Source organism: Girardinichthys multiradiatus, chromosome 6 (assembly GCF_021462225.1).
Source record: "Girardinichthys multiradiatus isolate DD_20200921_A chromosome 6, DD_fGirMul_XY1, whole genome shotgun sequence".
NCBI lineage: Eukaryota > Metazoa > Chordata > Actinopteri > Cyprinodontiformes > Goodeidae > Girardinichthys > Girardinichthys multiradiatus.
Window position 1 is genome coordinate 6278349 of NC_061799.1, and position 14315 is coordinate 6292663.

A 14315-nucleotide genomic window follows, 5' to 3' on the forward strand; every position below is an offset into this window, starting at 1 on the left:
TTTTTTCTTTTTTTACACTTGAACTTGTTTTTAAAGCTGCTCTATAACAGGAGGGGATGTTTTAGAGTAAATTTAGGGTTGTTGTCCTTTAAAAGAAAGTATAATTCTGAATAAATTCTATCAGCATTTTTACTAAGGCATTATTGATCACATACTGAATTTTAATCCCATTCTGGAGTCTTTACACAGAGTTTTCATGATTTCTCCGTGCATGTGTGGGTTCTCTAAAAGCGGGTCCATTATCTCAATTGATTGATTTAAATTGCTCTCAGGTATGAGTGTGTGGTTGCGTAGTGGTTTGTCTTGTATGTCTGTGTGGCCCTCTAACGGACTGGCGACCTATCCATGTACCCTGCCTCTCATCACGAGATATTTACCAGCACCCCTGCAAGGACAAGCGGGTTTAGATGGACAGATGGACTAAATTTGGTTTCAGTATAAAGCATCCACTCTTTTGCCCTAAACTGGAACTAAACCCAACGTAACAGAATAACTCTGCCCCCAGACAATCTTTGAAAAATGCCACCGAAGTGTGCTGTGCCAAGTGTGGGGATGAGCAGAGAGGGTTTAGCAGGGTCAGGAGGATGAGGGAAATTGGCAGCTGGCTTAATGTCACATATTGAAACTACCACCAGAGTGATGCTGGTAGTTTCGCTACGGATAGATCTTTGGAGGTAGAGGATTTTTCACCCCTCTCATCACTAGAGGTTAAGAGAGGCTTTATGGAGCCCGTTGAGCCTGAGTCTTACCAGGCGATGCCTGAAGCTGGTGTAGACGAGGTAGCGGAGGAACAATTCTAACTCCTGACTCGCTACGGGAGCGTGTGTCTGAGTGAGATGGTTTTATATCTGAACGCAGGGGGTGTGACGTAAGCATGTACCAAGCTGTACCATTTGAAATAATAGGAAAATTCAACTGGAGTAACCACTGTTAAACACAAAGAGGGCAGCACTAAGACGGTTTTAGGACAAATGTTGCAAAATTAAACAAGTTTATATGAAATTAAAAAAAAACAGTAACATAAAGATATAAAGATAGCACACTTAAAGCCCAGTTAATACAGTCTATCTGCAAAATAAAGTTGATAGGTGGTTTAGTTCCTCTTGAAGGTTCAAAGTTTCAGATCCTATTTTCACTGACCAGGAGACTGCTACCGTTGTGATTTGGTGTTACTTATTACAACTGATCTGAAGACTTTAATGTAATCTCCTTCAAACTCTCAATGGTTGTGTAGCATAGCCGAATAAAGACAAATCTTGCTAGTTGATGCCTTGCTACACAAGATCTTTGATAACTGTAGCAGAGTTTTAATAAATCATTCTTCTTTAAATGGAAAAAGTGGATTTTCCTGACACTGGAACCTGGGCCAACTATGGAATATAGTTGAAAATCTGTGTTTTTGTGTCTCACCAACACAAAATTAAAATGTGTTTGATTGTTATGAACTTTATGTATGTGGAACCTATGTGTATTTCTTATTGGGATTTCTTTTAGTTAGATAGATTGAAAGATCATCTCATTTGTGTGTTGAGTTTGCTGAGGTAAAGCTAACAGACTGAAAAATTCAGCAGTTGCAGAGGGTTAGCAGGGATCGAATGTAATATGGCAAGACATGGGAGCTACAACTCTGCTCAAAGTTTAAGATAAAACATGCAAATAAGAATAAAGCTGTAGTCACAATGTTTTGTTGTTTGAAGTATGTGTGTGACTTTTAATGCCGCACCATTTTGTTTAGTGTGTGTGTATAGGGATAAAAGGTGTAAAAGTTATGTAACTGTCATGGTGAAGTATGTTACATTTGCAGTAACATTACCTTTTGTTTTATGCTAGTTAATTTCTAAAAATCCAAATACCATATAGGGATGAGAGTTCAATGTTCTAAAAGTGGACCCAGGTGATTAAATATTTGCTGAATTAATCAGGAAGTAGGTTGAGCTGCCCTTAGTTGGAGCCACTCCAATAACTCGAGGTGATAGAATCTTCATCATTGAATCTTCATCAGTGCAGATAGTGTCTGCATAGCACAGCATTAAATAAACTAATGTTATAATTGGGTCTTTACCCTACATTTTAGACAGACTTAAATTAATTTTGTTGCATTGGCACATATGTATTTTTCAGCATAAAAAAAACCTCCTGCAGCTAGGCTAAGATAGTGATAATATCATATATAATACTGTATCTCATGTGTAGGAAGGCGATGCAGTAGTGTTATTTGCAATAGTGTGATGGGGTATAAGGTCTGCAGGGTTTGGTTAAGCTCCTCCTTGACAGAATTAAACATGAGAAACCATTTGTGAATAAATGTAGAATGATTAGTCCAGATGACATTGTTCATCTAAACTATAATAAAATTAGAATGTACAAAGCACTAAGGAATGAGCATAAGGGATGGCCTCTGTCGAGCCTGTATTTCGCAAAGAAATTACAATGTGATCTTGACTTATTTACCACTGGCCGGCTAGGTGTCACATCACTTTGTGTTCCCTTCTTAGGCACAATTGCAGTAAAAGAAAAAGGCTTAGAGGGTACATTGTCTTTGACGAGTTATCCAGTTAACAGGAGGTATGGTGTTTTCTCCTTGGATTTAGAGGTTGACGCACCACTTACAATTTGGTTCAAATTTGGTTGGTTTTATCTTGAAGAATCATAGTCTTTACACTACTATGTAGCGAAAGGGAGAAATGTGGCGGGAGAGGTTGCCTTCGTGAGGTTAGAGGGAGAACAGGAGTGAGGCAATCCGGGGGGTGGGGGTGATGGGTGGTATTGGAGTGCTGTGCTCTGCTGTAACAGCCTCCAATTACACCAAGGATGTGAAACCGTCTATAACACCCTGATTAGCCTGTCTGTCATCCTGCAACAGCAGCGAAAGGCAGAGCTGGCTCCGGTTGCCGCTGTGCGCCCCGATGTGTAGGAACAAATTTTCTGTCAGACAAAGTGCACACCAGAGGCCATAAATCCCTGGCCCCAATCAAAGATTCCTTCTAACAGTACAGCAAAAGCCCCATCTGACCATTAGCACTATGCTGTCCAACCTCCAACAACCTTCCCCCCCAACAACCTTCCCCGACACCTACACCCATCTCTTCAGTGAGCTCTCCACCATTAGCTGCTCAAAATGGCATGTTTTAGAGAGGTGCAGGCAGCAGACACCACCAGCTGCTTATGGTAGCAGATGCCCAGGTGCAGAGGGAGAACAAATGACTCGTGCATCCTTTATAGCCCTTAGGAGAGCTAAAATAGGATATGAAGCGTTTCAGTGAGAGTTCAAAAGGAACCCGACTGCTGTGTAAAAAGAAAACAAGAAAGAAGGGGAAAAAGTGGGGTTTAGGTGTCTTCGAGGAAAATACTTGCTCTTGGCTTTGAGAAAGAGAGAAGGAACAGTGCAGAGTATTCAAACTCCTTCTTTAGTGTCAGTTGGCACAAAATCTACAAATCTTGGTGTGTAAAAAAAGAAGCCTGGCGGACAGTTTCATACACATCTGCGGCTCAGTGTCTGATACAGTTTCAGCAATCAGATGAATAATGTTCGGCAGGGGACCGAGCTGCAATCAATCTCTGTGCTGTGTGTGCCTGAGGACAGACTGGTAATGCCTGACCAATGTCCTTTCAAGAGCAAATTCCTGACCAGATCTCCAGGTCCCTGAGTAGCGGCGTGTATGGCTGGGCTGTAAGTGTCTAGCATGACAATCAAAGTCAAATTCAGGCCTGACAGCGACAAAGCTGAGCCAGGAAATGAATGCTTAAAAGTCTTCCATCAGCTCCACAAACGCCTCAACAATGATCGCATGAACCCCCCCGCCTTTCTTTCAGCATTCAACAGCAGGTCTCTGCTCTCCCAGAACTCATCACAGAGCCACTTGTGTCTGGAAGCAGACACCACCACGCAACAGATGGAAATTGAATTCCTTTAATCAGGCCGACTAACTGCCAGCAGATAGAAGCCGCTGATGCTGAGAGGGAAAAAAAAGTATTTGAGATTCTGTCCTACTGAGAGACATGAAGCCCTCACAAGGCCTGCAGGGCACACAGTTGGAGCAATCTATTTTTCAACCCGTTACAAAGGCCATGAGGCAGCACTTTTACAAGCAGCATTTCTCTATGCTGTGACATGTGTACAAAAGTGCCACCTATGACCACGTTTGAAGAGTTTACAGAGCTTTAAAAATTAAGAACAGCACAGATCTACATGAAGAGGAGCGCTCTCCGAGAAGGAATACCCTTTTAATAGAGTTTGGCCCACCTACACTCTTTTGCAGCAACTTGGAAAGACAAATGTTATACAATACTGATGCACTCAACTGTGTAATGAACTCAGTGGAGTAAAACCATGTGACTGGCATTGGTATTAGTTTATCAAACTATTTAATACCCAATGGCTGGAAACATTATTTTAGCTCTATATGCAGCTCATTGAATACCATATGCCAGATAGTTCCTGTCCAGTTTTCACAAGAGCAGCACAGAGAACCTGGCTGATGACCGGAATCGGACGATTCTCAAGTGGCCCTGATTGGTGATCAACCAGTCAGAAACTAAAAATCCAAACGTTTTTCGTTAAGGAGTAAAAAAAAAAGTTATCTGAGAGCTAACAGATCATGCTGACAATAACACCACCAGCACTCTGGTTTTAAAAGGCTGTTACTGAGGGAAGTCTCAGTTGTTTTCAGTATCCATCACTTGTTTCAATGTTAAGCTAACTTTATTGTGAGATGCTTTTAGAAAAGGAAACTGTATTTTCTACATTCATGCTAGTCAAGCCAGTTGCTGCAAATAGATACTAAAGAGTTCAATGACATCTGGTTTAACTGCGGAGCTGCAAAACGACGACTGCTCTGTCAGAAACATGTTGTGGCATTGCCGCTAGTCCTAATATAAATAATTATTGATTAAACATGACAGAAAGACTACCCAAGGCTTTTGCATAGTTACAATAAATGATTGAACAATCTAATGCATAACAGTAAATCAGAGCTTTTTCTCTCAAATATTAAATTGAAAATCATTTTAAAATGAACAATTGTAATATCTTGTGATGTGGCATACTTCCAGATTTTGTGGTGTGCAATAAAAAAAGAAAGTACAACTTATCTTGTAAAAAAGTAAATGAAATATGCTGGAATTCTTTTTAGTTGGGTTTTATTTAACCTGGAAGATTGTGATGCATTTATAAATTTTCAGCGATGCAGAGAGTTCCGGCTCTTCTTATCTTCAGATTGAAGTAATACTTTCATTCAATGAGAGCACCTTAAACTGTTTGTAGTATGAAAAATATAACAGCAATCTTAGCTTGGAGAGTCGAGCCATAAATTCAAATCTCTGGAAAGAAGAATGTTTTTTGCTTTCCTTTCTCTAGCTCTTCCTCCACAGAGAGCCTGTCTACCTTTCAACCAATCCAGTGAGCAGCCGTAGAAGAATACGGCCAGACTATCAGATTAGACCCAATGCCAGATGCATCCTAGTTAACGTTGGGATGATGAATAGTCTGAGAGCAAATCAGAGGTCATATGCCCTGCAGGAGGTGTGTAATGTGGGGAATAAATCAACCTGTAAAGCAACAGGATCTCACTCTGAAATAAGAGAATGCTGCTAAGCCAAAATAAAAACCCAGGAGCAATAATCTTAGTCTACAGGGTTTAATTAGCACGATCAAAGTTAAAGTTCATGATGGCAGAAAAACATAGCATTTTTTTGGACGACAATCCCAAACACATCCCAAAATATCTGAAAAACAAAAGAATCAAGGTGTTGCAATAGTGCAGTCAAAGCCTGATCCTCAGCTAAAACCACACTGTGGGAATTACTGAAGGGAGCAACCAATCCAACAAAGTAACATCGTAAGGAAGAGAGGGACCATATTCCTTTATAGCGAAGAGACCACAAAGAAACGTGGTGTTAAATACAATGCTGCAAAAACTATTTATTACTAGTTTTTTGTGTTGCTTCACACGTCATTGTTTCAGATTATTAAACAGATTTTTATATCAGATAACCTAAGCAAATACAAAAAGCAGTTTTAAATCATGACATTATTCATTAGGGGAATAATGCAATCCAATGGACCTGAATCAGTGTGAAAATATGACTGTCCCCTTTATTAAATCATGAATTAACTGTGCTAAACCACATTTTTTTGGTTCAGCTTCACTAGTCATATCACCTGACCTATAGAAAAGAGAAACTAATTACATCACACTCATCTGACAACTTGAAGTAGGCCTTAAGAAAATAACACATCATGCAATAATATAAAGATGTGTAGGAACTGATGAGAAACAAAGTCGTTAACATCTATCCGTCTGGAAAGGGTTACAGAGTGGTTTCTATGGCTTTGGGACTCCAGTGAACCACAGGGGGAAACCTTACCAACAAATGAAGAAAACATGCATCAGTGGTGAACCTTTCCAGCAGAGGCTGACCTACAGAAATTACTCAAGGATTCATCTATGATGTCACAAAAGAACCCAGAACAACATTTGAAGCACTCCAGTTCCCACTTTCCTAAGTCAAGGGTTCAGAGTTCATGATTCAACAATAAGAAAGTCAGAATTCACATGTGAAAACCACAGCAGACCAAAAAGAACACGAAGGCCTGTCTCACATTTGCCAAATAACTTGATGATCCTCAAGACTTTAGAAAATATTCTGTGGACTGACAAGACAAAAGTGGGACTTTTTGGAGGGTCGGCGTCCCCTTCCATATGGGGTAAAACACAGTATTGCAGAAAAAGCAACATACCAACAGTTAAACATGACGGTGGTAGTGTGATGGTCTGTGGCTGCTTTGCTGCTTCAGGACCTAGAGGGCTTGCCATCTTTGAGGGAACCATGAATTCTGCTCTCTAGCAGAATATTCTGAAGGAAAATGTCCGACCATCAGTGACTTTAAGCTCAAGGTCACTTGGATTCAGCTGCAGAACAATGGTCCAACGGCCTAGTCAAAGTCCAGACATAAATCTGGTAGAGATGCTTTGACATGACATTAAAAGAGGCACTTCATGCTCAACGACAAACAGCTCTGCAAGAAAAAAAGGCCAAAATTCCTCCACACTGAAGTAAGAGTCCCTGCCACTTATTGCCAACATTTGATAGCAGCTGTTGCTACCAAAGGGTGCAATAACTAGTCATTAGGTTTAGGGAGCAATTACCTTTTTACACATAGAGCCAGGTTGTTTTGGATAGCCATTTTCCATTGATAATCATCGTTTAGAAACCGATTGTTGTATTTACTCAGGCTATCTTGGTCTGATGTTAATATTTTGTTTGCTGATCTTTTTAATTGTGACAAAAAAGCAACAGAGGAAATCTGCCATGGGTTGAATCATTGTAGAGGCTTTTATTGTAACCTAACAATGTATCCTGTAGTCTCCCGCTTTATCATGGTGTGGGAATGATTTGTGGTATCTTGATCTGGATTTGGACACCATCTGTCCATTTTAATGGTCCATGTACTGCCTTGCAGCACTGTACAGATGGATGTGCAGCAGGCGTACCTGGTAATGGGACGAGGCAGCGTGGCCGGCCTTCAGCACTGTCACCATCAGGGCCCCCGTCACAACTATTTGGCCGTGCAGCACATAATTCGCTGCTCCCATATAGACGTCTGCCTGCTCCGGTCATCAATCAGAGAGCTTTCTTGCCAAGTCAACAGATTCTTGTGGTGGTGGCGGTGAGGGGAGGGCCTCTCACATTCATTTTCAGCAGAGTGTGTTTATTGCTCCAACATGGAGAAAAGTCATGATGAAATGTTCATTTAAGACAACGGTAATGGATTTTATTCACAATTTCATTAACAGTGGTCTAAAATTCAACACAATGATCACACTGGTTTTCTCCCAATGGATCTCTTGAACAATAAAGCAGTGATAGCTTTTTGGGTTTTCTGGCAGCAACTAGGAAAAAATTTACAATTTTAAGACAAAGTCTTAGCTTAAGAGTTTTAGCTATTTCTGAAGAACCGACTGAGGAAGAATCGACATGCCTAAAGTATCATACTGCTTAGACTTTTTCACATTTTGTCACCTTACAACCCCAAACGGTTATGTATTCTGTTAGCATTTCATGTGATAAGCCAACACAATGCTCTACATAATTGTGAAAAGAAAAATACTACTTGGCTTTCAAAAATGTTTAGAAAAAAAATTGAGTGTGGTGTACACTTCGAATCCTCCATGGATTTACACAGCGTCCGTCTCCTCCGGCCCATTCGCCATTGTTTTTAACCACATGCGGCAATTTGCATGTAGGTAAAAAAAAAAAAAAAAGAACATGAAAACCATGCTTTCCCATTTTTCATCCCCTTCACAATTATACTTCACTTTGTGTTGGTCTATCAAAAGCAACATGACAAAATGTAAATAATAGGTAAAGAATTATTACTTTTACAACACCCCCCGACCCCCATGTATCAATAATAACACTGATTATGCGTGTCCTGAAGCAACCAAGGTTCACTGACACGTGTTTTTCCTTCCTCAGGCTTGCAAATGTCTTTTCATATCTGTCCAAACAATGCTTGACGGACGCTCGTCTCCCCGAAGCTGAGCTCAGCTGACGCTCATATGAACTCACACACAGACTCCCAGCGTATAGCGTATAACCCTGCACAGCTCTCTGCAACCTCGTGCAGGCACAAGAAAAACCACTGTGTGGGAGAGCAGGAAATATAAATAGATGCCTGAGTTGCTCCTCAACACGGACTACCAAGGGAAGCATAGGTGTTACTGACTTACTGAGATTTTCTTTGTGCCACTGACCTTTTCAGACATGATTGGCAATGCTAAAGGCTACATCAGTCCAATAAAGGCAACAGCTTTCAGTCATTTAAATAACAATCTCACAGAAACATTTGTTATTACCTCGCTGTCTCGTAGCAGCGTGTTATTCAAAATTGGAAAGCATCCCAAGTATTTCTCTTAGGAATATTTTTCTCTATCACTTAAGCACCAGGTGCATTTGTGGCTAAAGAGAGAGGACCGCCCTGACCTGATACAAACAGAAGTGCATATTTCTTGCATCTCCTGGACTTGATGGCAGTGTTTGTGTCTGCATGGACTTATTCCAATCTGCGTAGTAAATGTGGTGCAGGAATGAAGCAGATGGTGAATGCAAAGCAGTTACCTCCTCGGTATTTTAAATCGGTTCTCATCTGAGGTCACCATCTCCACCATGCAAAACTCTGCAAGCTATGTAGAAATTATAAACAAAATGTAATGTTAATCAAACAATTCATGTCACCTGCATAGTGTTTAGCTAACTTATTGGATCGGAGCAGATCCATAATCAGATAGAGAGCAGAAGCTTCAGCTGCACATCAGACACATTAAAACATAGTTTGAAGTCTGACCCAGAAGCCACATGACAATGTTTTTAGATTAATTATGATATGAAACTTCTAATTTTATCACCACCAGCAGTTTATTTATTTTATCTCACATTTTCTGCCACACGTAGCGTTATGTAAGAAGACAAAGAACTGATTTAGTCAGTCAGTCATTTTCTACCGCTTATTCCATAGTGGGTCGCGGGGGAGCTGGTGCCTATCCCCAGCAGTCTATGGGCGAGAGGCGGAGTACACCCTGGACAGTTCGCCAGTCCATCGCAGGGCAACACACAAACAACCAAGCACACACTCATTCATACACCTAAGGGCAATTTAGAGTGACCAATTAACCTAACAGGCATGTCTTTGGACTGTGGGAGGAAGCCGGAGTACCCGGTGAGAACCCACGCATGTACGGGGAGAACATGCAAACTCCATGCAGAAAGACCCCAGGCTGGGAATCGAACCCAGGACCTTGTTGCTGCAAGGCAACAGTGCTACCAACTGCGCCACCGTGCAGCCCAGAACTGATTTAACATGGAAAAATTTTACTTGATCAAAAATTAAGAGCACCTTCTTCCACACTTGCGCTGTGTTATCTACACTGGATTTTTTTATGACTTTCTTTCAGCAAAAACAGTTACCAGGTGTTCACTGCAAGCTTGAGCCAAATGGCTTCCCGTAGCCAGGCATGCGTGCAAACAAACCGGCTGCACATCTTTTTCCTATATTATAAAGCCCCATGCAACCCCATGCAAGAGGTCCTCTCAACATCTTTCAGTATACTTGTCAGATATTTATGCCTGACATAGTGCCCACATGATGTGATTAAACCCCCCAATGCCATGGACCCTGCATCTGCTTCCTGTATTTACATTTGGTACTCTCGTCCCAGGCATATCTGACCAATAACCAGACGGAACGTTCTCGTGTGGTTTGTAGTGACAGGGTTGGGTTTGCTCGTTTTCTATGTGTGAAAAGAAACCAAACAGGAAAATGTTCTAAGTCAAGCTAAACAACTGATTCAGACCAAAGTAATCAAACTATAGGTGTGAAAATGCCCTTATCCTGTACTACCAGCCAGCCTGACATTAAAACTACAGGACGCTGGGCTTCCTCTTACTCCCTGCTGCTGGATAAGAGACTTTCTTCCCACCATGTTTGGAGAGTCATAATGGGTCCCATCTCTCCACAGTCCTCCTCTAGAACACTGGACCTCCACAAGTTTGTGTGCTGAGGCCCTTACTATAGGCTCTGTACACATATGATTGCGTCAGCACCCACCCAGACAACGTCATTATCAAGTTTGCTGACGACACCCCAACAGTGGTGTGCTGGTTAAGTGGTGTCCTGATAACACCTTGGCCCTCAACACCTATAAAATAAAGAACTGATTGTTGACTTCAGGAGGAGATCATCAACATTAATGAGGAGCATACGGAGAGGTTGCCCAACTTCAGGTTTCCGGGTGTGGACCTTGATGCAGTCCTCCAATGGAAGTCAAACACCTCAGGGATTGTTTATAGTCCCAAACATTGTCTGCACTTTCTGAGGATCCTCAGGAGGATCCACCTGAAGAGGCAACTGTTGACAGCAGTCTACTGCTGCTCCATATAGAGTGTACTGACATATTACATCTCTGTATGTGATCTTCAACCTGCTCTATGGCTTACAAAAAAATCACCTGCTATCTCAAGAGAGCATGCAGCATCATGTGACTCAGCACACACCCCCAGGACGCCAGGAGGCTAAGCTGCTGCCCTCCAGCAGGACAGGAGATATAGGCTATAGACTGCAAACACCTGACATGATACTGTGTGTGTGTGTGTGTATATATATATATATATATATGTATGTGTGTGTGTCTCTATTTTAATTCATTATTATTTTCCATTGATAAGGGTACCCCAATTTTGTTGCTTGTTAACTGTATAACTGTTACCAATATCGTCATCTTATCTCTTATCTACTTCATTGATTGTGCAAACTGCAAATTGACCAATCAAATATGTTTAGCTGCCTTTTGATCAATGGAAGACAGTGCATATTTTACTCATGAGTAAGACGTTGAGGCTGCATCACCTAAATGAGATGCAATGTACCCCAGCTGTCACTAATTACACCTGTGCTTCTCCTGCTAGAACTTGTTCGAATGCTTGTGATTTGGAATTGCCTCGGTGCCAGGATTGCACTCTCATCAGAAGAGGTTGGATGTTGTGTGAATCCCCCTGAGATACCTTGGCTGCACCCTTCAAAATGACTGCTCAGGTCTGCTGCTCCTCAAAAATCCCCTCAGCGGAGGCACTGCAGAGATAATCCTGCAACGTCCCAGATTTTTACTGGGACTGAGCCCCTGTGGGACCTGGCAATGAGATTTTGGAGGGCATCGCCGGCCACTCTTTTAATCAGAGGAGAATTTGGTAAAGGGGGCAGGGGAGGATTTGAAGTGTCCTCACAAATGCAGGTTATTTCCTAAAAGTGTACTGAGCAGTGATGTTTTCCTCCTACAGTCCAAGCATGAATCAGGAGCCAGCAACCTGACCAAGCAGTTTAATGTCTTACTTTCCTACATTTCTTACAGCTCATTAAGGTGATCCAACATTTAGATAGGCATCAAACAAGCGTAACAGGGTGAAGCTTCTCTTTCAAACTATGCTGTATTAAACATGGTATTCTTTCTGTAAAATTAACCAAACTCACTACAGATATCTATGGAACAACCTGTCACAGTAACTTTTTCTATGTAATTTGCTACATTGTGTAATATGTTATTTAACAAAGATAAATTGCACCCTACCAAAACCAAGCTTCCACAGTTACATGCCTCTTATGACATCACATAAGGCAACTGATCAGTGTTCATTTAAGTATGGCCATTTTTGTATTTCTTGTTATCTTTTTCCACAGTTTTTAAATCTGATTCAACCTTCAGAGGCATGTCCTGTATACTTCTTCACTTCTACAATATAGTGTTTATCGGTGGTTAGAAGTCAGCACTTAGATCTAGGAATGACATCATATCTCGAGTTGCGTGCATATTTGCAAGTAAAAAAAAACAGTGGGATTTGCTAATTGCTGTGGTTTTCCTAACTATTAGTAGCAATACAAGCTAATAGCAATGTAGGGAATGATAAAAGAACACGTTCACAAATAGATGTACAGTTGAACATTTGGCACTAGTTTAATTGGATAAAAATGGTCAGATTGCTAATAAGTTGTTTTTACTGGCCTTGTGTTGCATTTGTTACTAAACTTGGACTTCAGGACTTTTGACTTCAGGGGACAATCTTGTTTTAATTCCGACTGGAAACTGAAAATCCCTTCTGAACATAATAAGCACCATAACACTGCATTCTATCTTGTTCTTTAGTTGGAGCTCGTTCTGGCTGCGATGTGGAAAACCAGTGGGCTTCGTTAATTGTTGTGGTGCTTCGACTATCAGCAATAAAGGCTCAGTTTTATGCTCCCAAACACTGAAGGAACATATTCAAAATTGCCAGTGGTAATACATAGTCGATGCCTGCAACCTTCACAAAATTCTATATATGCAGCAGCCATATGGATAAAACTTGGCGCTGCTCAAGTAGGTCCGATTTTATGTTGGAATTCTGACTTCAGGGGTCTTTCTTGATGCATTTCCGATTACGAACTTGGAAAGTCGAACTTCTGAGTGCAAACAGAACGCAACATAATGTCAGGTGATCGCCTCGTTTATTTTGCCTCTTGTGATGCCATCAGCTCAAATACACTCAAATCTGAAATCGCTCGTTTTTGTCATTCTCTGCTTTAAACAAATGTATACAATAAAATCCTGCAGTGGAAATCCATACGTCTTTAGCAAGCTGTTTTGTTGGCAGCGTGTATTTGTTAGTGATAGCATCTTTAAAGTATGCTGTCAAACTGCTTTTTGGATGGATTAAAACATCAAAAGGACGTAACTTAGTATTTTTTAGTACTGATCAATCAGTGATGAAAACCATTGCGACCAGCTGCCCCTTTTACTGTATAAAACCACGCAGTCGCTCCTCCTTGTCACAAAGCATCAGGCTGATTGCTCAGTTCTGTAGATGTTTTATGTAATTACCAATTCCCCTACCCAGAAATGGATTTTCGCCTCAGAGTCATGCAAAGTGCAGGAGCTCCTGCATCAGTAAATAATGAAAGACTGTGTACCATTTTCTGAGGAACAAGATGAAGCATGCCTGAGGAATGAGGCGCACCTCGCGTCTTTAACTGACCCACATGCACAACGAGGAGGGCTCGCCCGGATCTCTGCCAGCCCTCCTCCTCTCACCGTGCAGCGGTCCATTAGAAGCGCCGTTCTGCCATGATCGCGTCAACTTACCAAGCTTTCCCCGGGACTCCTCCAGCTTCTGGATTTGGTTCTCAAGGAAGAACATGGCCACTGCAAAAGCAAGCAGCGCCAGCAGCTGCAACTTGGGTGGCATCATGACTCTGAGCAGCCCCATCAAATCATCCGGATAGGGATTTGGTCACTCCATCCTCGAAAGAGAAAACACCGAAACAAAGCGGCTGCGGGGATTACTCAGCGGCTGAGGAGTGCGAGCATGGCCCTCTCTCTCTCGTTGCTAAGAACGTGTGTGAATATTTTGAAACGCCCCGATCCTACTGTCACCTCAAATGGTAGAGTCCCATGCTTAATTAATTGTTCAGGGTTGTAAATCGTCACAAAGCCTAACAGATTTCAGCAGAATGCAAATTTCTCACGTCGGATTGGGAATCAGACTAGTACCAGTCGCGGTTGCCAGTGCCCCCTGCCCCATAGAGTGTGGCTACTACCGCACTACGGACACATTACCCGTTTGCCACCCAAGCTATTGGGTATATGATCAGTCCACCAGCCAGCAGAGGCTTTCTATTCGTCCAGTTTTACTGCCTATTCAATCCGTATTGGATAGTTTCATGTGAGTTACCTCAACCAGACGGCAGGTGTCGCCTTCTTTTCACAATCCTGGAAATCATCAAAGACAAG

The 14315-nt window shown here is 41.7% G+C and overlaps 1 protein-coding gene across 2 annotated transcripts in view; it reads right to left on the reverse strand.

Moving 5' to 3' along the window:
• Window positions 1-14278, reverse strand: part of hs2st1a (heparan sulfate 2-O-sulfotransferase 1a) — a 44680-nt gene extending 30402 nt beyond the window's left edge. Inside the window, exon 1 of one of the 2 annotated variants that reach the window (XM_047367993.1) lies at window positions 14257-14278. Coding sequence is in view for 1 of the 2 variants with exons in the window: in XM_047367992.1 (XP_047223948.1) it covers window positions 13668-13791 (124 nt within the window). In the remaining variant the exon portion in view is untranslated. Of the gene's footprint in view, window positions 1-13667; window positions 14181-14256 lie in introns of those variants that run through there. The other variant, XM_047367992.1, reaches the window with a different exon arrangement.
• Between the last annotated feature and the right edge of the window lie 37 nt (window positions 14279-14315).